The 27161-nt window shown below is 42.6% G+C and overlaps 1 protein-coding gene, 1 long non-coding RNA gene and 1 pseudogene across 3 annotated transcripts in view; 1 reads left to right on the top strand and 2 right to left on the bottom strand.

Moving 5' to 3' along the window:
* Positions 1–5405, bottom strand: part of CNOT10 (CCR4-NOT transcription complex subunit 10) — a 74204-nt gene extending 68799 nt beyond the window's left edge. The window contains exon 1 of one of the 2 annotated variants that reach the window (XM_077865922.1): positions 5100–5405. In XM_077865922.1, coding sequence (XP_077722048.1) covers positions 5100–5121 — 22 coding nt within the window. In that variant the 5' untranslated portion in view covers positions 5122–5405. The remainder of the gene's footprint in view (positions 1–5099) is intronic. The other variant, XM_077865924.1, reaches the window with a different exon arrangement.
* LOC144294176 (uncharacterized) lies at positions 28–5379 on the top strand. Its single transcript, XR_013361621.1, has 3 exons — positions 28–162; positions 1344–1403; positions 4443–5379. It is a non-coding gene; the product is annotated as an uncharacterized LOC144294176 (long non-coding RNA).
* Positions 5406–24790: 19385 nt separating the features above from the next.
* LOC144294391 (small ribosomal subunit protein eS12 pseudogene) lies at positions 24791–25166 on the bottom strand (annotated as a pseudogene).
* Between the last annotated feature and the right edge of the window lie 1995 nt (positions 25167–27161).

Raw genomic sequence — 27161 nt, 5'->3', positions numbered from 1 at the left:
GAAATCTGATTGGAGGAGGGTCTTCCACACAAAGTACACTTTTCAAAATACAGCTCCAATGATATTCAAGAAAGACATTTTTCCCCCAAAGGAATAAGGAATGTTAAGGCCTAAGAAAACCTACCAGTAAGGTCACAAAGTAGTGTTGATGCCTTTGTGAAGGTAAGTTTTTTTAAAAAAAAAAAAAAAGCAGCATGCCGGTGCACCTGGGTGGCTCAGTGGCTGAGCATCTGCCTTTGGCTCAGGTCATGATCCTGGAGTCCTGGGATCGAGTCCCGCTCAGGCTCCCCATAGGGAGCCCACTTCTCCCTCTGCCTATGTCTCTGCCTCTCTCTGTGTGTCTCTCATGAATGAATAAAATAGAATTAAAAGAAAATAAAGGATGCCAGTTCAAAGAAAAATAATTCAGGTTTGCCGAAGTCACCATACAGCTGAAGTTCACAAATCTCACATGTGGTTTTCTATCACTTGGACAAGTGTCTCTGACTTATCAAAATCCTACATATACCAGCTGATTACTACAAAGCTTAGAGAAATATGTGACCAGCAATGCCTGACTTGAGTGAGTACCTTGTCCATGAAAAACAGTCAAATAAATCATCCTAAAACACTGTTGGTATTTCCTTGGTCAAAAATGAAAGTTTCACGTTACTTTTATAGTTATATAGAGACACAAACCTTGTAAATCTCCCACTGCCCCGTTGATCTTTGTCTTTGGTTGGTCTCCCATCAACCCCTCCTCTACAATTTGATTGAAATACAAATCAGGGTGTGAGAACTGCTGGTAGATCAGTCACTGAGAAGCCACACAATCCAGAAACACAGGTTACTTTGTTACTCATGGAGTCTTTACCAATTGGAAACAGAGAATGGGAGGAAACTGGACAGATAAATTATCCCTTTTTTCTCTCTCATATGGACTATTCTGAAGTAGTTTCTCCTGACTTGAGTGAGTACCTTGTCCATGAAAAACAGTCAAATAAATCATCCTAAAACACTGTTGGTATTTCCTTGGTCAAAAATGAAAGTTTCACGTTACTTTTATAGTTATATAGAGACACAAACCTTGTAAATCTCCCACTGCCCCGTTGATCTTTGTCTTTGGTTGGTCTCCCATCAACCCCTCCTCTACAATTTGATTGAAATACAAATCAGGGTGTGAGAACTGCTGGTAGATCAGTCACTGAGAAGCCACACAATCCAGAAACACAGGTTACTTTGTTACTCATGGAGTCTTTACCAATTGGAAACAGAGAATGGGAGGAAACTGGACAGATAAATTATCCCTTTTTTCTCTCTCATATGGACTATTCTGAAGTAGTTTCTCCTTGAAACCCTTTCAGAAAAATCGCTTATGCAAGTGACCTGCTCTGCCTCCTGGCTCAAGGTGAAACAGGAGCCAGGTATGTAATATACTGCACCTTCCTTTCTTCTCTCTCTCTCACTTCTACTGTGCCTTTGTACCTTTCAAATAAAAAGCACTTTACCTGGGCTCTGCTTCTCAGAGGAGATGAGCTAAAACATACACTTTACCTCAGGTGATACACCCAAGCTACAACTCTATGAGGTAAATAAATTAAGATGCTATTGGGGGCACCTAAGTGGCCCAGCTGGTTGAACATCCAACTCTCAGTTTCAGCTCAGGTCATGATCTTGCAGTTGCAGGATTGAGCCCCATGTCATGCTCCATGCAGAGTCTGCTTCAGATTCTTTCTCCCTCTTTCTCTTAAACAAATAAATAAAATCTTGAAAATAAAACCTTTTTTTTTTTTAAGGTTTTATTTATTTATTCATCAGAGAGAGGCAGAGACACGGGCAGAGGGAGAAGCAGGCTCCATGCAGGGAGCCTGACGTGGGACTGGATCCTGGGACTCCAGGATCAGGCCCTGAGTCGAAGGTAGGCACTAAACCACTGAGCCACCCAGGGATCCCCTTGAAAATAAAGCTTAAAAAAAAAGCTATTAGTAAATTAGGCTGGCCCATATGGTAGTGCGTACAACTCTTGGTCTCGGGGTTGTTAAGTTTGAGCCCCACATCAGGTGTAGAGGTTACTTACAAAAAAAAAAAAAAGTTAGAAAACTGTTAGGATGCCCATTTTACAAATGAAGAAACTGAGGTTCAACTAAGAACTTTTCCTAAGGAACAAGTTTTTCTGCTCACCTACTACACCCAATCAGTCACAAATTCTGCCAGTTTCACTCCTTAAACATTTCTCGCATCTGCCTCTCCTCACCACCTACCACTTACGCCAAAGTTAATATTATCCTACATTTAAAAAAAAATTAGGGCCTGACATTATGTCATTTTAATCCTTTACTAATGCTGAGACATAGATAACGTTATCATTCTCCTTCTACACAGAGGAAAGGTGAGGCTTAAAAGGTCTTAAAATTTAACCAAGGGGCACCGGACTGGCTCAGCTGGTTAAGCATCTAACTCATTTATATATTTATGAGAGAGAGAGAGAGAGTGTGTGTGTGTGTGTAGGAGAGAGGGGCAAAGGGAGAATCTCAAGGAGACGCCCTGCTGAGCATAGAGCCCCACATGGGGCTTGATCTTGCGACCCTGAAATCATGACCTGAGCGGAAATCAAGAAACCACTTAACCAACTGAGCCACCCAGGTGCCCCAAGTGTCTGACTCTTGATTTCAGCTCAGGTCTTGATCATAAGTGTCCCTGTTTGTTTTTTTCAGAGATTTTATTTATTTATTCATGAGAGACAGAGAGAGGCAGAGACATAGGCAGAGGGAGAAGCAGGCTCCCTGCAGGAAGCCTGATGCAGGACTCAATCCCAAGACCCTGGGATCACGACCTGAGCCATCCAGGTACCCCCTGTTTACATGTTAATCTGTGTTTCATACTGTAAGATTCATGACTAAAGAGATTGTTAGTGCCTGGCAAAGCAGGCCACGGGTAAATATTTACTGAATAAATTAATAGCACAACATGAGCTGGCTTTAGCTCTTCTCTGGGCTTCCAGTCTTGTTGCACTTAAATCTACCCCTCCCACACGGTGATCAGTTACTTTCTTACCTAATTAAGAGTAAGCACACAATACCCTCCATGACAGGGAACTGAGCCCAGGAACTCAGAGATGAAGCAGCATATAAACAGACTTCAGGGAGAGTGTTTACCAGATAGAGAAGAGAAAGGAGGGCATTACTACTCAGCAGCTCAAAAGTACACAATGCTTTTGGAGAGAGTCACTTCTGGTGTGAAGAGCTAGGTGTGTCGATATAGAAACATCAGCCGGAAACAGACCAAGAAGTTTCACAAATAGCATTTAGGAGTGAGGATTTGAGGCACACAAGATGGTACAATCTTAGGAAGTTTATAGGCACGGGAATGGTATGTTCCAATCAGTGTTTTAGAAATAAAAAGACAGCAGTGAAAAAAAATGGGCTGGATAGAAAGAGAACCAAACAGCAGTCAGAAAGCTGCTTAATGTGAAAGAGACCACATTAAGAGATAAAGGCTAGAATCACAGCAGGTGAAATGGGGATGGACAGGAGAGATTCAAGGGAGCCACATAAAACAGTCATCTACTTAACACAAATTTAACATTACCTAGTTAAGAAGTTTCCTACAATATGGCCAATAAATTTCAACCAAAGACACAGCCCCAAATAACTCTGGACCTTATTCCTCCACTACACGTATTAGATAGCTACGTTACATGACAATATTACATATGTACTACCAACGGATGTGCCACTATGATAGGTCTGTCTCTCACAGACTGAGCAGTTGGTCCTCAAAGGCAGGGAGTGTGTCATATCCAATTCTTCAACATCCAAGGCAGTGCCTGGTACTCAATCTTTGAGTTAATCAACAGGTAGAAGAATGCTCTTTGACAGGTAGGACTTGAAAACTAGAAGGGCTTTCAGCCTAAAAAGGTTATTCCAGGCAAGTGCAATGATATGGTTAAATAAACCTGGGGAAACAGATACACTGCTTTCAGTTAGGAAGATGTGGGTCCCCTTGATCCAGCCTTGGACAAATCATGCTTATTTCCTACCTGGAACACTCTCCTTATCCATTCCACCCCATTCCATATGGCTCACTCCTTCACTTCATGCGGTATCTGCTCAGATAGCAGCACCTCAGCAGAGGCTTTCTGTGACCAGCCTACCTAAAACTCTATAGCATACTCCATCAACATCGCTTTGTAAACCTTTTCTCTATTGTTTTTCTTCTCGGATTACTGATGAGATGTTTCAACAATTTCATTCATCTGCACCTATCTTAGGACTAGCTCACTTTCACTTCAAATCAAGTCCGTCTGTCAGTTATCGAGATCAAAACCTAGAGTATTGAGACTCTCCTTTCTTTCTTTAAAATTTTACTGTAAAAAGTCTCAGTGTTGACCACTTGTAAGATCTGTCAGTTAAGTTCTCCCAACATAACTTGAGATGCCACCGGGAACACTAATTTCTTTACAGGACACCGCAGGCAGACCGTCCCAGAGGCAGGCAGGAAAGAACTGTACATAACGTAATGGAGAAGACTCTAGGAATGGGCCAGTAAGTGATCCGTAAAGAAAATAATCGAGATTAAATTAATTAACCGTGAGGAACTAGGAGAAAATGGGTTGTCAACGCAAGATATCTGAGAGCACACAACGACGAGAGACACTCTGATCGTAGTAGGTCTAGGGAGCCGTTGGGCAGTCTTCACAAGGCTAACTTCACAGTCCGTCGCTGACCACAGGCCGGGGCCTGTGCGGCCAAGGAGCCCGGGCGAGTCCCACCCTGAGCCGGGGGACACAAGGCAGCTGCGCGCTCGGGCCCCGCGGTGGACTCTCCATGTTCTGCTTCCCCACTGGAACACCGAGAAGCCTGTGAAGTGGCTGGGTAAGTCTAAGTCAGATATTCTGCAGACGGGGGCAAAGGCGATCGCCGGCGGCTTCACGCTGCACTTCAGTGAAAACCTCTCGGATCTGGGGGGAAAGGCTCACACTTGGGACGGCTGGGTGAGGGGACAGGGGAGCGGAATGCACACCCAAACGAAAGTCGCCCTGGGGTCCCCACCGACTCCGCGCCAGGGCCAACCCCCGCGGGCGTCCCACCCGCATCAGCACCCGGCCGCGGGCGCCTCACCTGCAGGCTTGTCTGCAGCCATCTTCCTACCCCAGTTCAGGTTCTTCCCGCAGGTGGCGTGGCCTCGGCTCCAGCTGCCCAGCCGGCTCCGGTCCTGGGCTTCGGAAAACCAGTCCACCCCGGCTCCGGACCCCCGGTTCCGGCCGAGGAGCGGGCAGGCGGCGCGCTGAGGAAGTGACGAAGGCTAGTTCGCGTCGTCTAGCAACAAGAGGCGGCGGCCCCGGCCGCGGAGGCCCACCGGATCCCGCCAGGCGCGCCTTCCGGGCCGCGGCATCCCTGTACGCACCACTTCCGGGGGCCGCCGCGGGTGTGGGAACGCAGCCCGGCCACGCCCCACGCTGGCGTCCCGCGGCGCCCCGCCCCCTACGGCGTGTGCGTGCAGGCAGCGTGCACGCGCGCCCGACCCGCTGGTCACGTGCCCGCTGGGGGCGGGGGGCGGGGAGGGGTCTGCACGCGGGTACCTCTCACCCTGCTTAAAATTCCCCGGAGTCTGCGTTTCCGTCCTGCATTTTACGTAGGATTACGGTAATACCGCCTGGCACCTGCGTGCTCAGCACTGCGGCCTGCGCTTGGCCTGTACGCGGTTCACTCATTTCTCACAACTCTGAGAAGGCACGGTTGCAGTTCCTGTTTGTTTATTTAGTTTTAAATATATTTTTAAAGATTTTATTTATTCATGAGAGACTCGCAGTTCCTGCTTAAAAACAAAACATTTTACTTTAGGGGATCCCTGGGTGGCGCAGCGGTTTGGCGCCTGCCTTTGGCCCAGGGCACGATCCTGGAGACCCGGGATCGAATCCCACATCGGGCTCCCGGTGCATGGAGCCTGCTTCTCCCTCTGCCTGTGTCTCTGCCTCTCTCTCTCTCTCTCTCTCTCTCTCTCTGTGTGACTATCATAAATAAATAAAAATTAAAAAAAAAAAAAAAAACGAATCCCACGTCGGGCTCCCTGCATGGAGCCTGCTTCTCCCTCTGCCTGTGTATTTGCCCCTCTCTCTATGTGTGACTATCATGAATAAATAAATCTTTAAAAAAATATTTTTTTAAAATTTTATTTATTTATTCATGAGAGACCGACAGAGACAGGCAGAGGGAGAAGCAGGCTCCATGCAGGGAGCCCGATGTGGGACTCGATCCAGGGACCCCAGGATCATGCCCTGAGCCAAAGGCGGATACTCCACCACTGAGCCACGCAGGTGCCCCCAGACATTTTATTTTAGAATAGTTTTGGGTTTGCAGAAAAATTGCGAAGATGTTACATAGAGTTCTTGTATACTCCTCACCTAGTTTCCACTGCTCTGAGCATCTTAAACGTTGACTAAATGACTATGGTACACCCGCCACATCTAGGAAATCACTTTGATTGGTACATTACTCTGTATTATTTTTATTTTATTTATTTTATTTTGTTTTTAAATATTTTATTTATTTATTCATGAGAGACACAGAGAGAGAGAGGCAGAGACACAGGCAGAGGGAGAAGCAGGCTCCATGCGGGGAGCCCGATGTGGGACTCGATCTTGGGTTTCCAGGATCACACCCCGGGCTGGAGGCGGCGCCAAACTGCTGCGCCACCGGGGCTGCCCCGTATGTTTTTATTTCACCAGTTTCCCCCAAGGCCCCTTTTCTGTTCCAGCATCCTGTCAAGGACGTTGTGTCACATTCACTCATTATGTCTTCTTAGGCTAATCTTGACTGTGATAGTTTCTCAGTTTTTTCTTGTCCTTGGTGATTTTGACAGTTTTAAGGAGTACTGGTCAGGTTTTTTGAAGAATGCACATTTAATTTGATTTGTTTCGCTCATGGTTATGAAGCTGGCATCCAGACATCCATCTTGTCAGTTCAGAACAGAAGCAGTCACGTTGTGTCCAGTCACAGCTGGACCAAAGAGAAACACATAGGCCTAGCCTCCAGGGGTAGGAGTGCCTGCTGTATGGTTCTAAGTTAATCAGCACTACCCGAGAGATACTATTTCCAAATATACCTCATGAAGTCATTAACATAAAAAATAAAGGTATTTTTAAGATTCCAAGTCTCTTGAAATGAAAAAGACCTCTATGGAACGGGACAAAGTGGCACCATCCTTCCTAACATGACTTCAGGCCCTCAATCAATGGGGTCTACCTTCTCGGGACATCCCTGCCCTGTTAGCTAGGATGCGGCAGGGGAGTTACTTAGATCAGAGGGCAGAGAGCCTCTGTAGAAGGGAGAAGGCAGAAGGGACAAAAGCAGAGAAGGAATGGGTTTGTTTTGCAGAACCAGCAGTTCCAGCCAAGAAGACTACCCAGCTAGGTGTTCTACCTAATAGCCCCTTACCTGAACTAGTTTGAGCCACACTGGAACTGAGGATCTATGCAGAAGCCCTCCTGAGTTGTCTGGGTTTTGTTTTTTTTTTTTTTTAAGGATTTTATTATTATTATTATTATTTTTTTTTTTTTTAAGAGAGTGAGAGGGGGTGGGAGGGGCAGAGGGAGAGGGTAGCTCCATGGCCAGTGCAGAACCTAACAAAGGGCTCAATCTCACAACCCTGGGATCATGACCTGAGCCAAAATCAAGAACTGGACACTTAACTGACAGAGCCACCTTGGCGCCCCCAAGAAGATTAAAAAAGAGTTTTTTTTTAAACGTTGCATTTATTCATGAGAGACAGAGAGAGAGACGCAGAAACATAGGCAGAGTGGGGAGAAGCAGGCTCCATGCAAGGAGCCTGATGCAGGACTTGATCCCGGGAATCCGGGATCACGCCCTGAGCCAAAGGCAAACGCTCAACCACTGAGCTATGCAGATGTCCCAGAAGATTTTATTTTTAAGTAATCTCTACACTCAAACGGGGGGTTGAACCATATGCTCTAGCAACTGAGCCAGCCAAGAGCCCTGTTATTTATTTATTTATTTATTTATTTATTTATTTATTTATTTATTTTTCTCCCTGAGTCATCTTGAAGTTGCCTTTAGCCCATTATAATACTAAGATCCCCTCCCACAGTTGGGGTTTGCTGCCATTTTTTGAACATACCTATATGTGCTGGCATGTTAACATGTTAGGCAAGCACAGTTGAAGCAGAGCCTAAGTAATATGTTTAAGTTGCTTAGTGTATATGTGAGCTGCCTGCCCTGCCCGCTAATACAATGAATAAAAGCATCCTGTGTGGGCAGCCCCGGGTGGCTCAGTGGTTTAGCGCCGCTTTCCGCCCAGGGCGTGTTCCTGGAGACTCAGGATCGAGTCCCACTTCGGGCTCCCTGCATGGAGCCTGCTTCTCCCTCTGCTTGTGTTTCTGCCTCCCTCTCCCTCTCTGTGTCTCTCATGAATATATAAATTTTAAAAAAAGCATCCTGTGTTTTGAGAGCTGTCTCATTATATGTAACAAGTAATAAAAAGTTCTTTGCTTTCAACAACTTCTTTAGGTGATATTTAGTTTGATGCACCCAAAGCACAGCACAACCTTGAGTTCAGTTCCAGTTATACCAGGACTGTGGGTTTTTAGGAGGAAAACAACAAAACTGACTTGCCATTCTCATCACATCAAATGAAGCGTACATGCTAGCAAACGATGATGTTAACTTTGCTTACCTGGCTCAGGTAGTGTCTGCCAGGCTTCTCCAATATAAAGTTATCTCCACACTACTCTTTGGAAGTGAGTCAGTAAGTGCAGTTCACACTCAGGTTGGAGAGTGGAGGATGTTTTAAACTCTATCTCCTGGGGCACCTGGGTGGCTCAGTGGTTGAGCATCTGCCTTTGGCTTAGGGTGTGATCCTGGGGTCCTGGGATGGAGTCCTGCATCAGGCTCTGCGTGAGGAGCCTGCTTCTCCCCATGCCTGTGTCTCTGCCTCTTTCTGTGTCTTTCATGAATAAATAAATAAAATATTTAAAAAATAAATAAACTCTACCTCCTGCTGTAAGGAATATGTGTGTCTTCCCTAAGGGAGATTTGTCTCATCCCTGATTTAGTTACTTGTTAAATCATAAATTTTATGAGTATAGACTCATGATTCTGTTGACAACCCAATATTAAGTTATTTTGTTGCTGAAATTGTTTAGAGCTTTGTTAATTGGGGGCTTTTTCAGGTAAGCTCCTATGTCCCTTTAAAGTGGTTGCCCACTTTTCAAAAACCTTTTTTTAATTTTAATTTTTTAAAAGATTTTATTTATTCATGAGACAGAGAGAGAGAGAGAGAGGCAGGTAGAGGGAGAAGCAGGCTCCGTGCAGGGAGCCTGACGTGGGACTTGATCCTGGGTCTCCAGGATCACGCCCTGGATCTGAAGGTGGCGCTAAACTGCTGAGCCACTCGGGCTGCCCTCAAAAAACTTTTTTATTCACATTAACGTACACATAGAAAAGTGCACAAATTGTAAGTACAGTTTATTGAATTTTCAACATAACCATAAAACTAACACCCAGAGAAAGGACAACAAACCACCTGCATCTACAGGCGCCCCCCCATGCCTCCTCCCACTTCTTTACAAGGGTAATCACTGTGATGATGGCTAACACCACGGATTAGTTTCACCTGTTTCAAATTTAATATAAATGGATCATACAGCATATATTTATATATTTTAAAGATTTATTGATTTTAGAGTGAAAAAGCACATGGAAGTGTGGGGAAGGACAGAGGGAGAGGGAGAGAATCACAAGCAGGCTCTCCACTGAGCATGAAGCTAATGCAGGGCTTGATCCCACAAACCTGAGCTGAGATCAAGAATTGGACACTAAACTGACTGAGCCACCCAGGTGCACCCATATAGTGTATTTTCTTTAGAGCCTAGCTTCTTTTGTTCAACATTATGAGATTCATCCATGATGTTGAGTTTGCAGTTCATTTCTCATTGTCATGTAATGTTCCATTATGTGAATTATGCTGTAATTTATGAGCTCATTTTATTGTTGAGTATTGGGGTATTTTGTCTATATTGGTTAAGGCCAATATGAATATTCTAGTATGTCTTTTGATGATTATGTTTGTAGGGGCTCAAGGGTAAGCTCTCCCAAGATAGGTCACTTTGGCATGGGAAAAACTTTATTTTCGAAACATCTCTCAGCTTCCTGCTAATGATTTTTTTCCTCTTTGTATCCTCAGACTCCTATCCTTTCCTTAGCTCATATAAGCCTCATGTTACAGTTGTTGGAATTTCCATGTCTGTGTGGATTCATCATATGGATGCTATTAAAGTTTATTTTTTCCCCATTAATGTGGCTCATCTCAGTTTGATTCTTAGTCCAGCTAGAAGATCTTTGAAGGACGGAGGAGATTCTTTCTTCTAAACATGTTGGAGTTCACATAAAAAGATGCCTGAAGTGCTTAATGATCTTGCTTAAGGAAGGAGTCTCTCAATAAAAGGGAATTAGGAGGAACCTCTTAAATAATTTGGATTTATGCTAGATGATTTTTTTAAAGATTTTATTTGCTGGAATGCCTGGGTAGCTCAGTCCCTGAGTGTCTGCCTTCGGCTCAGTTCCTGGGATCGAGTCCCACAAGGGGCTCTCTGCCTCTCTTTCTCTGTGTCTTTCATGAATAAACAAAATCTTTTTTTTTTTTAAGATTTTATTTATTTATTCATAGAGACACACAGAGAGAGAGGCAGAGATACAGGCAGAGGGAGAAGCAGGATCCACACAGAGAGCCCGACGTGGGACTCGATCCTGGGTCTCCAGGATCACACCCTGGGCTGCAGGCGGCACTAAACCGCTGCGCCACCGGGGCTGCCCAACAAAATCTTTTTTAAAATCTTTTTTTAAGTATCTTCTTTTTAAAGATTTTATAAAAATCTTTTTTAAAGTATCTTCTTTTTATTTTTTTTAATATTTTACTTGCTTTACTTGCAATTTAGAATTTGATTCACTCAGGAAATAGGCAATTTAGTGATTGTCTTAATTTTTATCTAGGAGACAGGAGGATTAAAGCAAGGCTCGAGTTGTCATTGGACAAGGGGCAGCATCACTCATGTTAGAAGAAGGGGGTGTTCCCTCATTTTTATGGTTGTGGAGGTCTTTGTTTTTGTCTTATTCCAAACACAGTCATGATGTAAAGTTCTTTGAACATTGCTCATATTCTGTGATTGTTGTTTGTGTCCATTTGGAAACATTCTGCTCTGAAGGATTGTTTTTATTTTCTTAGTAAGGCCTAGATGTCAGCAGTCATTTTTCACTTTCTCACATGTGGTCACTTTCTTGTTCTTTCTCCTTTCATAGATAAGAAAACTGAGGCATTGGGCAGCCCCGGTGGCGCAGCGGTTTAGCGCCGCCTGCAGCCCAGGGCGTGATCCTGGAGACCCTGGATCGAGTCCCATGTCGGGCTCCCGGTGCATGGAGCCTGCTTCTCCCTCTGCCTCTCTCTCTCTCTCTGTGTCTCTATGAATAAATAAATAAAATCTTTAAAAAAAAAGAATACAAAACTGAGGTATAGTTGTTAACTCACTTTCCCAAGTCACAAGATGAGTAAGAGACTATTATCTTAACCACTACATTCAGCTTTGGAGTTTATACAATTTGCCTACACTGAAGATATGTTGGGTCTCTTTTCTCACCTCTCAGTATTGGCAGTTATCCCTTATTCACATATAGGGTGATATCAATGATGGAAAGAAGTCAAATCAGAAGTGAGGGGCACCGAGCTGACTCAGACAGTAAAGCATGAGGCTCCTGATCTTGAGATTGTGGGTTTGTGCCCCACATTGTGTTATTTATTTTATTTTATTTTATTTTATTTTTATTTTTATTTTTTCCCCACATTGTGTAAAATTATTAAAAAATAATTTTTTAAAAGATTTTATTTATTTATTCATGAAAGACACAGAGAAGCAGAGACATAGGCAGAGGGAGAAGCAGGCTCCCAGCAAGGAGCCTGATACGGGACTCAATTCCAGGACCCCAGGATCATGACCTGAGCCGAAGGCAGATACTCAACCATTGAGCCACCCATGCATCCCAAAAAATAAAATCTTAAAAAAAAAAAAAAAAAAAAAGAAGTAGGAGGTGGAAAATCTCAGTGGGACTTTGTTCTGTCACCAACCTTGGCGCTGCACTTTCCCTCCAGTCAGTTAACAGTGCCTTAGACTGGATGTGGTCCTCATCACTTGTGTGAGACTGTCTCCAAGGATAGTTGTCAGCAGTTACTCCTGTCCCAATATGCATATGCTACTCTTCCTCTCCCTTTGAAATTGAGCTGTGACTTGCTCTGACCAACAGAACACAGAAGTGATGTTGAGCCAGTTTTGGGCCTAGTCCTTCAACTTTATGGCAACTTCCACTTTTCTTCTTTTGTTCTCAGCCACCGAGGTGTAAGGAAGCTCAGGCTGTCCTGCTGAAGAGAGACCATATGAAGGAGACCCAAGATGCCCCAACTGATAGCCTGCACCAAGGTTCCAGACATAAAAATGAAGCCTTCTTCTTTTTGTTTTTAAGATTTAATTAATATATATTTGAGAAAGAGTGAGAGAGAGAGTGTGTGAGAGCATGTGCACAAGAGCCAGGAGAGGGCCAGAGAGGGAGGGAGGAAGAAATGGAGAGAATCCCAAGCAGATTCAGCATTGAGCTTGGAGCCTGACACCAGGCTCAATCCCAGGACGCTGAGATCATGACCTGAGCTGAAACCAAGAGTTGGATATTCAAATGACTGAGCCACCCAGGTGCCCCAAGAATGAAGCCTTCTTGAAACTTTCTTTTTTTTTTTTTTTAATATTTTATTTATTTATTCATGAGAGACACAAAGAGAGAGGCAGAGACACAGGCAGAGGGAGAAGCAGGCTCCATGCAGGGAGCCTGATGTGGGACTCGATCCCGGATCCTGGGATCATGCTCTGAGCCAAAGGCAGACGCTCAACCGCTGAGCCACCCAGATGTCCATCAGCTTCACTTTTCCTTCACTGTCTATTCAAATCAAGTTTCTATGGCACATACTTAAAGTATGCCAAGAATCATTTGACCCAAATCTGGTGTATTTTATAGGACCCTAAAATGAATCCAAACAGTGCTGAACTCTCACTTCAGGTGCAAAAATTTAAGGAAGTGCCAAAAAATTCAGTAATCAAGACAAATCATATTTTAAGGCAATATTTTTAAAAATTAGGTATTAATGTATACATGATGAGCAGTATATCAATATTTTAAGTAAAGGCAGGATTGGTATTATTGATTTTTCTTTTTGCCTTGGGTTTCAATATGTCTCAACACAGCAATGTTAATGGTCCTCTCATACTAAAATTTTTGATATTTTGGTCCTGGTGAATTTTTTGTATTCATTTTTATTTAAAAATATTGTATCAAAAAATTGTATCAATACATTATTTATCTTGATTGCTTACTAAGTTTTTTGGCATCCCATTAAATTTTGCTCCCAAGGTCAGTGACTCACTTGCTTTACCCTATGTCTGGTGCCATATCCAAAGGTTATGTCACCAGATTGCTTGGAACACAAGGACATTATCCAATTTTGCGAAATAGTGTTTCCTGCTATCTTACAGATGTACAAATTAGGATAAGTTCTGTTTTTTGTACAGTTGGGTGTATAAGTTAGTTTTGTTTTTAAAACAAGAACAACGAAATAACTCCAAACTTCATTTGGAGTTATACTTGGTATATGGTATACAGTGTGTAAGATAAAATTTTAAGCACAGGACGCCCAGTTAAGTTTGAATTTCAGATAAATACTAAAAATTTTTTGTTATAAATATATTTCAAATATTGAATTGTTTATCTGAAATTCCTATTTAACTGTCATCCTGTGTCTCTCTCTCCCATTCCCTAAATCTGACAACTCTAGGTACATAGGAGTTGAGAACCATTTTAAAAATAAATATAAGAAACAAGAAAATTTAACTATAACTAATTAAGGTTACAACCAGTGGGATGGATCCTCTCTGTCCTCAGGTCTCATTTTTGTCCTTGCCCTGTTCTGCTCTGCTCTGTATCACTGGGCTGACTCCAACAGGTTGTTTCCCAGGCTCCCAGGTCAGATGACTTCTGGCTAAGTCCAGCCGTGGGAGGTATTATTGGAAATCAGAAGGCAAGAGGAAGGGGGAAACCAGAGTGTTTCTCCTCTTCCTTCTCTGCCTCAGGTAGTCTTTCTGGTGAAGACTTCATCCCTCAACAGGCTCAGGGTAGTTCGATTTTGCTCAATGAACCCAGCCCTTGGGCTCCATGAACACCTCTGGCTTCCTTTCTTTCCTCCCTGTGCCCCCAGAGGAGGCAGTAGTGGTGTCCTGCTCTTGGTAAGGGCTAGGTTGCCTCAACTGCCTTGCCAGGTTCCTCAGCTCCTCCATCCAATTCCCTATAATAGGTTCCCTCTGGGGTTTTCTCCCGTTTTAAATGCCTAGAGTGGTTTCTATTTTCCTGGTTAGGCCCTGACCAATATAAATCCTTTGGCAAAAGATCTAGAAACAACATATTGAGTCAGGTAGTCTCTTCTTATCCCAAGCCCTCCTGAAGGAGATTTTTTATTCCTTCTGGAGGTGTCCAAAAAAGTCTGTTAGCATTTAGGTTTGTGTCTTTATCATTGTTTCTGAACCATTAATATGCAAATAAAAGATATTGTTGATAGAAGTCCTAACGTTATACATGGGGTTTTCTTTCTTTTTTTTTTTTTTAATTTTTATTTATTTATGATAGTCACACAGAGAGAGAGGGGCAGAGACACAGGCAGAGGGAGAAGCAGGCTCCATGCACCGGGAGCCCGACGTGGGATTCGATCCCTGGTCTCCAGGATCACGCCCTGGGCCAAAGGCAGGCGCCAAACCGCTGCGCCACACAGGGATCCCTACATGGGATTTTCATAATTATATATAGTATCCTTAAAGTAATTATTCTAGGGATGCCTGGGTGGCTCAGCGGTTGAGTGTCGGCCTTTGGTTCAGGGCATGATCGTGGGGTCCTGGGATTGAGTTCCACATCGGGCTCCCTGCATGGAGCCTGTTTCTACCCTTGCCTATATCTCTGCTTCTCTCTCTGTGTCTCTCATGAATAAATAAATAAAATCTTAAAAAAAAAAAGATAAAAAAAAAAATTCTATCACATAGCCTAGTGTTCTTGTGACTCTTTGGTACCATCTCCAGTGGACATTTCTAATTTAAAAGTGAAGAAAAAAATGTACTATATTAAATATACTTTTATTAGACTCTAAAATATGATTTTGAGATTATTTCAATTATAAACATGGGAAAATTAACTACGGTTCTATCATCATCATCATCATTGTAATTATGAGATATTTCAGAACACAAAAAATGAAGAATATGACAAATTTATTTACCACTCAGAATCAACAAAGTTAATATTGGCCACATTTGGTTTGGATAGTCTTTTGTAAACTATGCAAATCAGGGCAGCCCCAGTGGCAAAGTGATTTAGCGCTGCCTTCAGCCCAGGGTGTGATCCTGGAGACCTGGAATCGAGTCCCACATCAGGCTCCCTGCATGGAGCCTGCTTCTCCCTCTGCCTGTGTCTCTGACTCTCTCTCTCTCTCTGTATCTCTCATGAATAAATAAATAAAATCCTTAAAAAAAAGAAAAGAAAAATATGCAAATCATTATTGGTACAGATGAGTCCTGGTTTATATTACCTTCCTGATTGCATTTCCTTTACTCCCTTCCCAGTGATATCCACTATGCTAAAGATAGTATGTATCCTTCTAGCCCACGTTTAATACATTTAAATAATACATTCATTCAATTTTACGTAAGTATTGCACAGATGATATTATTCTGAAACTTGCCTTTTTTAACCCAACTTTGTATTTTTGATATTGAAATATATACTTATAAAATACATAGTATTCATATAAAAGTTTATATTTATATAAAACATGTTAAAATATATATTTATATTAAACTATATAGTGTATTTTAAAGGTTCAATATTCTCTTAAATGATTATCACTTCAGTATACTTTTGTAGCATGATTCCTCAGTAAGTCTTTTCTTTTTTTTAAAGATTTTATTTATTTACTTATATCAGAGAGAGATAGCATGAGTGGTGAGGAAGGGCAGAGAGAGAGGGAGAAGCAGACTCTTAGCTGAGAAGTGGGCCCAACATGGCTTGATCCCAAGACCCTGGGATTAAGACCTGAGATGAAGGCAGACACTTAACTGACCAAGCCACCCAGGCACTCCCTAAGTAAAAGTCTTATAAGTAATATAGACATTAATTATCACCTTGATGGAAATCTAGAAGTAGGATGTTCCATTTTATTTTATTTATTTTATTTTAGTTTTAAAAAGATTTTATTTATTTATTCATGAGAGACACAGAGAGAGAGAGAGAGAGAGAGACACAGGCAGAGGGAGAAGCAGGCTCCATGCAGGGGGCCCGACATGAGACTCGATCCCAGGTCTCCAGGATCGTCCCTGGGCTGAAGGTGGCGCTAAACCGCTGAGCCACCCGGACTGCCCAGGATGTTCTATTTTATTTTATTTTATTTTATTTTATTTTATTTTATTTTATTTTATTATTTTATTTTATTTTATTTTATTTTATTTTATTTTATTTTATTATTTTATATTTATTTATTTATTTATTTATTTATTTATTTATTTATTTATTTATTTTTTGTGGGGCGGAAGATCCGGGGACTTTATTTCCAGTCACCACCCCTTGGATGTTCTATTTTAGATTAGAGATTCCCCGATGTCAGGATTCAATTTGGCATCCCTGGGATCCTTTTGTCTTCTCCTGGTGGTCCCAAGATAACTGCCATAGCTGTGCCATTGCCTGACAGTATCCAAAGGAAAGGGAGGAAGGGGAGAAAAGAAAAACTTTCCTTTTCTAGCCTTTTTTCGTTACAGATAGGTGTCATATTCCATCAATTGTACAGCTCACATTTTTTTAACTACTAAAAACCCCAATTCCAACACTGAAACTGACACTTCCTTATCCCTTAGAATTTTTGTTTTACGCCCTTAAAAATAGCCTTTTTAAACTTAGACATAAAAGTTTTAAAATTATATATTATTCTTGAGTAAACAAGATAGGAAAATAGAAATGAAATAAATTGGTTAAAGGTATTTTCAGAATGTCTTCTCACCTTAGTTCTACCCTAAATCACTTTTCAAGTTGATGCCTTCCGTGTCCGTGTTTCCCCCCCAAATGTTACCCCCTGTGCCACAAGGAACATTGGCAGTGCAGCATCTCCTCAAAGTGTGCCACTGTTTTCTCAAGAAGACCCATTCTGCATGTTGTAATTCTAGTACTTTCTGGATCTCACCAAAAGATAGTCACAAGGGGTGGGTTTTCAGATTATGTTTGTGTATACACAGGGTTGACAGACACACTACACCAGCAGTCCAACGACGTTGCTTGTGAGATGCTATCAATTGTGAGAAGCCTGCCAATTTCAGAAATGAAAGAAAGATTGTGTGCCTTGGAATCAAGGAAGTATGGTGGAACTCACTAGACTCTCACCAACATTTCCCTTGGTTCTCATTGGCAAACTTGTTGCCTGCCTGCCACTGCATCAATCAGTGCTAAGAAATGAGATTCCAACACATGCCTTGGATTCATCACACTGCATTCACAAAATATTTCTATGGGGGAATAAATAAAATCAGGAGTTTGTTAACTAGGAGAATGGGGTATGGCTGCTGATATATTTACCTCTATTTATCTCTTCTTTTATTCACAGACATTGAACTCATCTCTGATTTTCATTTTACAAAGCACAACTCACTCTTGAACATGGTGCACAGTTATAAGAGTTTCTCTAAGATACATACTATACAGTGGGATATAGCTGAATAATGGTGTACCCATATTTTTGGAATTCTTATTGTGAAACTTTCCAAATATGCCCCAAACCAGAAAGTATAACAAATCTCATGTGTCCATCCCCTAGCTTCATTTAACTCTAAACTTGTTTCATGTATCTCTTCCCCCTTGTTAGGTTTTTTGCTGGGTATTTTAAAGCAAATCCCAGACATTGTACCGTTCGCCTCTAAACACTTCAGTATGCAACTCAAAAAGGAACCTCCAAATATTTCCTTGCATGGCTGCAATGCCATTATCACATCTAACAAAATGCAAATAATTATTTAATATCATTCAATTACCAAGCCATACTCAAATTTCCTCGATTGCATAAAAAATTCTTTTTGTAATTTCTGTTTAGACTCAAGATCAAACAGGATCCGTTTTATTTGGTTGTTACGACTCTTGTGTTTCTTATAAGTCTTTTAAGTCTTAAGTTTCTCTTAATCTAGAACAGTCCCCTCCCCTTTTATTTTTCCTTTCATTGACTTGCTGATGAAATTAGAGTCTAATATAAAATCCCTCTTTTGAGATCTTGTATATTGCTTCCTTGTGGACTGCATCCTTCATGCTCAATATTTCCTGTGGACTAGGGGTCAGTTTTAAAGGTTTGATTGAATTATTATTATTATTTTTAAAATATTTTATTTTATTTTTTTAAAGATTTTATTTATTTATTCATGAGACACACACACACACACACACACAGAGACAGAGACACAGGCAGAGGGAGAAGCAGGCTCCATGCAGGGAGCCCCATGTGGGACTCAATCCCAGGTCTCCAGGATCAGGCCCTGGGCTGAAGGCGGCGCTAAACCGCCGAGCCACCCGAGCTGCCCCAAAAGATTTTAAAGTAATCTCTATACCCAATGTGGAGCTCGAACTCACATCCCCGAGATCAAGAGTCACATGTTCCACTGACTGAGCCAGCCAGGTGCCTCAGTTTGATTGCATTATGATTCAAAATTTTTTCCTGAGGATCCTTACTAAGTGGTGCTACTATGTAATTTCTGTAACCACATCAGAAGGCATGTACTGTTGGTTCCCCCACTTTTTGTGACATTAAGATTGATCATTGGGGGCAGCCTGGGTGGCCCAGCGGTTTAGGGTCTGCCTTCAGCTCAGGGGCCTGATCCTGGAGACCCGGGATCAAGTCCCATGTCAGGCTCCCTGCATAGAGCCTGCTTCTCCTTCTACCTATGTCTCTGCCTCTCTCTCTCTCTCTCTCTGTGTTTCTCTTGAATAAATAAATAAAATCTTTAAAAAAAAAAAAAAGATTGATCATTGGGTTTGGATGGTGACAACCTGATTTTTTTTTTTTGACAACCTGATTTTTATACATTTCCTATCAGCTTTTCTTGTAGCTGTTTTGGCAGTATTAATGACTAGTGCCTGAATCAGTTACTTCACTAATGGTTGAAACAATTTCCTAATTTGGACACTCCTGCATTTAACTAGAATCAGGGCTAGGTGAGTGCCTCCTTGAATTTTTCACTCTAGGCAATTGACTCACCTTACCCTCATCCCAGCCCTAGCCAGAATTCTTCTGTACTGAAACTCTTTCCCTTATCCATGGGGATATTAGGCTATACTGAAATTCTATTTATATTAGAAAAGCAGGAATGTTTAGTTCTAATTAACAATTTTCAGAGGAATAAATTGATGGCCTGGCTATCTCTAGGACTATTTCCTTTCTAAAAAATTATTCTGAAAAAAAAAAATTATTCTGAACTCATGACTTTTTATATATTCAATATGTTTTAATCAACTGCAGTCCTTAACCTTTTTGAAATTAAAATTATTCCATGTGTGCCTGTGGAAGCACACAACCCCAGTGATTGTTTGCTATTATAATTCTTCCATGCTTTTAATCCCTTACTTGGCTGTTGTTGTGTTTGTTTTTAGATACATCCTCATGTTCATCAATTTCTTTGTTTATCTTTGCTTCTTTTTTAAAAGAAATAGCTATTTGAGATATCATTCATATACCATTAAATTCACCCACTTAAAGTGTAAAGTTTGGTGGGTTTTAGTATCTTACCAAGTTGTGCCACCATCACCACTACCTAATTCCAGAACATTTCGTCTTTCCCCAAAGAAACCACCCATTGCTAGTTCTTTCTTACTCCTTCCATGACCTGGCTCCTGGCAATCACTAATCTGCTTTCTGTCCCAGATCAACTATTTGAGGATGTGCCTATTCTGGACATCTTGCCCAAAGAGAACCATACAATGCTTTCTGTGACTGGCTGTTTTCACTTAGCATAATGTTTTCAAGGTTCATCTGTGTTATAGAATCCATATAAAAGCACTCCATTCAGGGGATCCCTGGGTGGTGCAGCGGTTTGGCGCCTGCCTTTGGCCCAGGGTGCGATCCTGGAGACCCGGGATCGAATCCCATGTCGGGCTCCCGGTGCATGGAGCCTGCTTCTCCCTCTGCCTGTGTCTCTGCCTCTCTCTCTCTCTCTGTGACTATCATAAATAAATAAAAATTAAAAAAAAAAGCACTCCATTCCTTTTCATGGCTGACAAATATTCCATTGTTTGTAAATACCACATTTCATTTATTAATTTATCAAGTAATGGCCATTGGGGTTATTTCCACTTTAGAGCTATTATAACTAAAGCAACTTCGCCTGTTTTAATTTATCTTATCTTTTTTTTTTTTTTCAAGCAATCTCCACACCCAACATAGGGTTCTTTTTTTTTTTTTTTTAAGATTTTATTTATTTATGCATGAGAGACACAGAGAGGCAGAGACATAGGCAGAGGGAGAAGCTGGCTCCCTGAGGGGAGCCCGATGCAGGACTCGATCTCAGGACCCTGGGATCATGACCTGAGCCAAAGGCAGACACACTCAACCACTGAGTGAGCCACCTGGGCATCCCAACCAACGTGGGGTTCTAACATCAAGAGTTACATGTCCCACCAATTAAACCAGCCAGGTGCTCCTCTTTTCCCATTTTAATTTCTTTTTTAAGTTTAAAAAATATTTAATATTTTATTTTTATTAATTTTATTTATTTTCCAATCTGGATGCTTTTTTTTATCCTTGCCTAGTTTCCCTGACTAGAACTTCTATTACAACTTTGAACAGGAATAGCAAAGGTGGACATCCTTGTTTTATTCCTGATTTAAGGGGGGAAAACATCAAGTATTTCACCATTAAATATGTGAGTTGTGAGTTTCTTATAGATGCTCTTTTGTCAGGTTCCCTTCTTGTTGAAGTTTGTTGAGTGTTTATGTTTTTTTTAATGACAAGGTGTTGAATTTTATCTTATTTTTAAGAAGATTTTATTTATTTATTCATGAGGGACACAGAGACAGAGAGAGAGGCAGAGACACGGGCAGAGGGAGAAGCAGGCTCCATGCAGGGAGCCTGATGTGGGACTCGATCCTGGGACTCCAGGATCATGCCCTGGGCTGAAAGCGGCACTAAACCGCTGAGCCACCAGGGCTGCCAAAGGTATTGAATTTTATCAAATGCTTTTTTGTGTCTATTGAGATGATCATGGGATTCTTTTTTCACTTTAGTGATATGATGCATTAAAATAATTATTTTTCAGATGTTAAGCCAAACTTGCATTCCTAGGATAAATCTTTCTTGATCATGGTGCATCATTTTTGAGTTGCTTCATTTAGTTTGCTGGTATTTGAGTGGCCATGTTTTTCTCTTCACACACTTTAGTTTCTACTTTTTATGTTTTAAATTCACCAATAAAGAGTGAACCTGAAAAACCTTAGGCAACCCTCCCCTGACCACAGTAAAGGCAAAACCCCAGGCCTATGCTCTCTCTGTCTGTACCCGATCTCACTGTATGGCCCTGGATGTGCCACGTATCCTCTAGGACTTGTGAGTAATAAACCTTGGGTTTTTTCAAAGTTTCCTGATGGTTGTTGCCTAAGGTGCATCTTGCAATCAGAAGAACCACATGGGCTGGTCTGGCCTCAACACTGGAGAAATGGGGAGCGCCCCTAAGAATTTCTAGCCAATAACTTCACTATCTATAGGCTGGACCAATATTAAACAAATGGCTACTTGGAACATTTTGTTGTTAAATCTGACATCTGGTTGCTCTCACTTGCAGTATCTATGGCCTGTTTTTGTTTTTGTTTTAATTTTTTTTCAATATTCAATACTTTCTTTGCGTGTCCCATAATTTTTTTTTTTTTTGTCAGAAAGTGGACATTTTAGGGGCACCTGGGTAACTCAGTGGTTGAGGGTCTGCCTTCCACTCAGGGTGTGATCCTTGGGTCCCAGATCGAGTCCCGCATGGGGCTCCCTGAATGGCACCTGCTTCTCCCTCTTCCTATATTTCTGTCTCTGCCTCTCTCTCTGTATAGCTCATGAATAAATAATAAAATATTTTTTTAAAAAAAGATTTTACTTATTTGTGAGAGACACACAGAGAGAGAGAGATCCTAGGACTCCAGGATCACGCCCTGAGCTGAAGGCAGGCACCTAACCGCTGAGCCACCAGGAGTCCCTAAATAAATAAAATCTTAAGAAAAAAAGGAAACGACATTTTAAATAATGTTGTAGTAACCCTTCCTATAGGGCTCGTTATTGTTATTTCCTTATTTGTTTAGTGACTGGCCGGGTTTAGTCTAGTCTATTTTCTCTCCATCCTCCCCTTTCCCTATGGTAATCTTCTAATGTTGCCTGGGGCTGGGGGAAGCCTGATTGTCCAGGCTTCCTTCCCAGGAAGTCACCCTGGGACGTGCAGGTTTGGGTACCCCTCTCTTTGGTATCTCTTCCTTGGACCACACCCCTGTTAGACTCCACTAATTGCCCACTGGTTATTCTATTGTTTTCAGCAAAGCCCAGGTGCAAAAATTGCTCCCCAAATTAAATCAATCCAATTCAGTCTCCTTTGACAAAATAGATTTCTTTTTAATAGTGCATCGCTAATTTTTTTTAAAGATTTTATTTATTTACTCATAGAGACACACATACACAGAGAGAGGCAGAGACACAGGCAGAGGGAGAAGCAGGCTCCATGCAGAGAGCCTGACGTGGGACTCGATCCAGGGTCTCTAGGATCACATCCTGGGCTGAAGGTGGCGCCAAACCACTGCGCCACCGGGGCTGCCCGACAAAACAGATTTTTTTTTTTTTTTTAAATTTATGATAGTCACACAGAGAGAGAGAGAGAGAGAGAGAGAGAGGCAGAGGGAGAAGCAGGCTCCATGCACCGGGAGCCCGACGTGGGATTCGATCCTGGGTCCCCCGGATCGCGCCCTGGGCCAAAGGCAGGCGCCAAACCGCTGCACCACTCAGGGATCCCCAAAACAGATTTTTTAAAAAAGATTTTATTGGGCAGCCTGGGTGGCTCAGTGGTTTAGTGCCGCCTTTAGCCCAGGGCCTGATCCTGGAGTCCCGGGATCGAGTCCCACCTCAGGCTCCCTGCATGGAGCCTGCTTCTCCCTCTGCCTGTGACTCTGCCCCCCTCCCCGTGTCTCTCATGAATAAATAAATAAATAGTCTTAAAAAAAGAGAAAGATTTTACTTAATTAATTTGGGAGGGAGAGAGAGAATGAGCTAGGGAAAGAGAGCTTCAAGCAGATTTCACACTCAGAGCATTGAGCTCGAAGCAGGGCTTGATCTCAAGATCCTGAGATCATGACTGAGCCGGAACCAAGAGCCAGGCACTCAACTTACTGAGCCACCCAGGTGCTCCGATGGAATAATTTTTTGAGAGCGGTATTTGAGTTGGTTCTGATCCCAGGCAGGCTCCTCGCTCTCTTTCCCAGGTTTTCTAGCTGGCCTATACTTTGCCTGTACCTGTATCATTCTCCTCCCACTTGTGTTTCACCTCAATCTCTTCTGTTTTTTGAGAGAACCTCAGGCTTGAACGTCTCCACATTGATAGCAAATGAAGTCAGTTCCTTTGGGAAGAGAATAAGAGCTGTATTTTTCTTTTTTTAAAATATTTTATTTATTTATTCATAAAGACACACACAGAAAGAGGCAGAGACACAGGCAGAGGGAGAAGCAGGCTCCATGCACTGGGAGCCCGATGTGGGACTCGATCCCAGGTCTCCGGGATCACGCCCTGGGCCAAAGGCGGCGCTAACCGCTGAACCATCCGGGCAGCCCCTAAGAGCTGTATTTTTCATCCCTCTTCCCTTAGGCAAAATCTCTGAGCCGTTGCTCTGAAGAGTGGGGTAGCGTTGGCACGCTTCTCTGAGTGACATTCTTGCCCTAGGAAGTGAGCACTCAGTAGAGAGGGCAGTAACATCACATCTTCTGGGCTTGCCTCTTCCGTGGAACTACTGCTTGGGGAGCTGAGGCAAGGACAATCAGAGCCCAGTGGATTCTCAGTGGAGCCACCGCAGGGTAGAGCCTCAGTGCCGTAGGTGGGATCTGGGCAGAAGAAAGAGCCCTCATTTCTCAGCCACATTCATAGGAAGTGAGCCTCAGCCACAGATTGATGGGGACAAGATGAGAAATGCTAATGTCCTGCCCCTCATAGGAAATACCCCATGTAGGAAATAGCTGGGGGAGGAGAGGGAGCCATCTGTTCTTTCTTGGCTGTACTGGTTTTGAGTGTTCATCTTGCTGAGTGTGACTGGGGGAGGGAGGGAATGGGTCTCAGCTTAAATACCATAGACACTTAGTGTTTGCACCGAATTTTTGTTCGTTTTTTTGTTTGTTTGTTTGTTTAACTAAATGTTTCTTGGTAGGCTATATGTCCTCAGGACCATTTCTAGAGATTTTATTTTAAACATTTTATTTATTTATTCATGAGAGACACACAAAGAGGCAGAGACAGAGGCAAGAGGGAGAAGCAGGCTCTGTGAAGGGATCCTGATGTAGGACTCGATCCTGGGACTCTGGGAGCCAAAGGCAGATGCTCAACCACTGAGCCACCCAGGTGTCCCCATTTCTAGAGATTTTAAATGATTTTGTTGTTTTTTTTTCTTTTTCAACAAGAATCAGCTTTTTTATTTGTTTATTTCTTGCATGTGAAGTATCCCTCGATGACATCCTTGGCCTGCTTTGCCTTAAATACCATGCAACTGCAACCAACCACTTTATGGAGTTTTCTCTCTGTTGACTTTACAGAGGCCTACCCATCCTCCTAGTTTCTTGTTGTCATCAGCTTTAATTTGGTGTTCAGCACAGAGGGCATCCATCCACCTGACATACATAGGCTCATCACTGTTGGATGCAAGTACACAGAGATGGGCTTGGAGCTTGTCTAAGACTCTGGCCACTTAGCAAATTCCATGAGCTAGGCCGCTGTGGATGAGGGAGGTATTCAGCATGTCTTGCAAAGCAGTGTGAACACCCATTACAGCTCCAGCAGCCATGCCTTCCTCAGCCATGGCAGTGGGTTCCTGGGGGAGCTGAATCTTGAGCGCACCTGAGCCTCTGCCTCAATGAGACTCAGTGTCAGTGTCAGGGAAAAACAAAGACTGATTTTGTTAGTTTGTTTTATTTATTTTTTTTATTTTTTTTAATTTTTTAAAATTTATTTATGATAGTCACAGAGAGAGAGAGAGAGAGGCAGAGACACAGGCAGAGGGAGAAGCAGGCTCCATGCACCGGGAGCCCGACGTGGGATTCGATCCCGGGTCTCCAGGATCGCGCCCTGGGCCAAAGGCAGGCGCCAAACCGCTGCACCACCCAGGGATCCCTGTTAGTTTGTTTTAAAGAAAAACGTTCAACAGTTTCACTGAAGAGGTCCACAGTATTTTTTTTTTTTTAAGATTTTATTTATTTATTCATGAGAGACCTAGAGAGACAGAGAGAGGCAGAGACAGAGGCAGAGGGAGAAGCAGGCTCCACGCAGGGACCCGACATGGGACTCCACCCGGGTCTCCGGGATCACGGCCTGGGCCGAAGGTGGCGCTAAACCGCGGAGCCACAGGAGCTGCCCCACAATGTCTTTATGGTACTCGTGGGAGTCTTCCCCTCCACCCTGATTTCTTGCATCACACCTTTGCTTTCTTAGTTTCTTTTCCTAATCTAGAAGTCCAAGATATATTTTGTTAGAACTTTGTTAAATTAACATTTGTTGAAGAAATGCAAGGTGTGGATGTTGCTGTGGTTCAACTAAAGATTATGAGAGAAATAAAAATAGACAAGGATTTTTACTCACAAGACCTGGAGGAAGTACACAGTATGTGTCAAGGTGCCACTTGGGAAGGTCAAGGCAAGTGCAGGCAGAGAGTGACAGGACCTGGGACACATGACTGTATCACTCTCCTTGGGTGGGGTGGGCTTTGGGGTTCCTGAGTGAAGGCCAAATTGGTCAATTCAGACCCAAAACAGTGTGGTCTGGGGAAACTCCACGAGGATTCTTATCTCTAGGCGTACAAGAGGAAGGTTCTGGGAGAGGACAGACAGTTGGTCAAAAGGGCTGTTGAGGAAGTCCTGTCAGAAATTTACATTTGCTTGTGACTCTGCAGGCCGTTGCCTAGGACAACGGTTGCTTGTTGGGGGAGGGGGGGGGCGCTAACGTGAGTTAAGCCCCCTGGTGGCTGCTTGGCTAAACAAAATAAAAGCCAAGGCAGCAATAGGCTAGCTAGTTTAGCTAAACTCCTGACATATTTCCTTTAATGGTATATATATATATACACACACATATTTGAAGACTTTATTTATTCATAGAGACACAGGCAGAGAGAAGCAGGCACTATGCAGAGAGCCTGACATGGGACTCGATCCAGGGATCCAGGATCACGCCCTGGGCTGCAGGCGGCGCTAAACCGCTGCACCACCGGGGCTGCCCGCTCGTGGCATATTTCTTACTAAAACAAGGTTGTTACAGGACTTCACTTAATTGCCCTCGGTTTTTGGTCACACCGCTTTGGAAGAATGAAGAGGTAGACCAGATAGAGTGGTGGGCAGCAAAGCAAAGTGGGCAGTAAAGCTCACTTTACTTTTGAGCAATAGGAAAGTGATAATACAAAGCTCCAGAAGAGGGAAGGGACCCGAGAGGGTTGCTAATTTGACATTTAAATCTAGGGGTTTTTATGGGCTTGTTGGTGGCTATTTTAATTTGATTAACCCTCATGCACTTGTCATCCAATCAAGTCTTATCACGTGGGAAAGGAGCTCCTTCCAGGGTGGTGTAAAAATACTTTTAAAGGTTTCCTCCTAGGGTGCAGCACCTTGTCTCTGCCTGCCTTTCTTCCAACTATCCTTCATCAAGGCAACAATTTTAAACCCCTTCTCTTTAAAGCAGTATGAAGTATATGTAACAACAGCTGTTAGATATAATAAAGTATTAACACCAAAACATATTTAACTTTTTTATATGACATCTGACATTTGCAGAACTGCATATTGTATTGTATTTATTGTATTTATTGTAT

This window comes from Canis aureus, chromosome 22, assembly GCF_053574225.1.
Source record: "Canis aureus isolate CA01 chromosome 22, VMU_Caureus_v.1.0, whole genome shotgun sequence".
NCBI classification, from domain to species: Eukaryota; Metazoa; Chordata; class Mammalia; order Carnivora; family Canidae; genus Canis; species Canis aureus.
The sequence above is the reverse complement of the archived record's forward strand: the minus strand, read 5'-3'. Positions and strand labels throughout refer to the sequence as shown.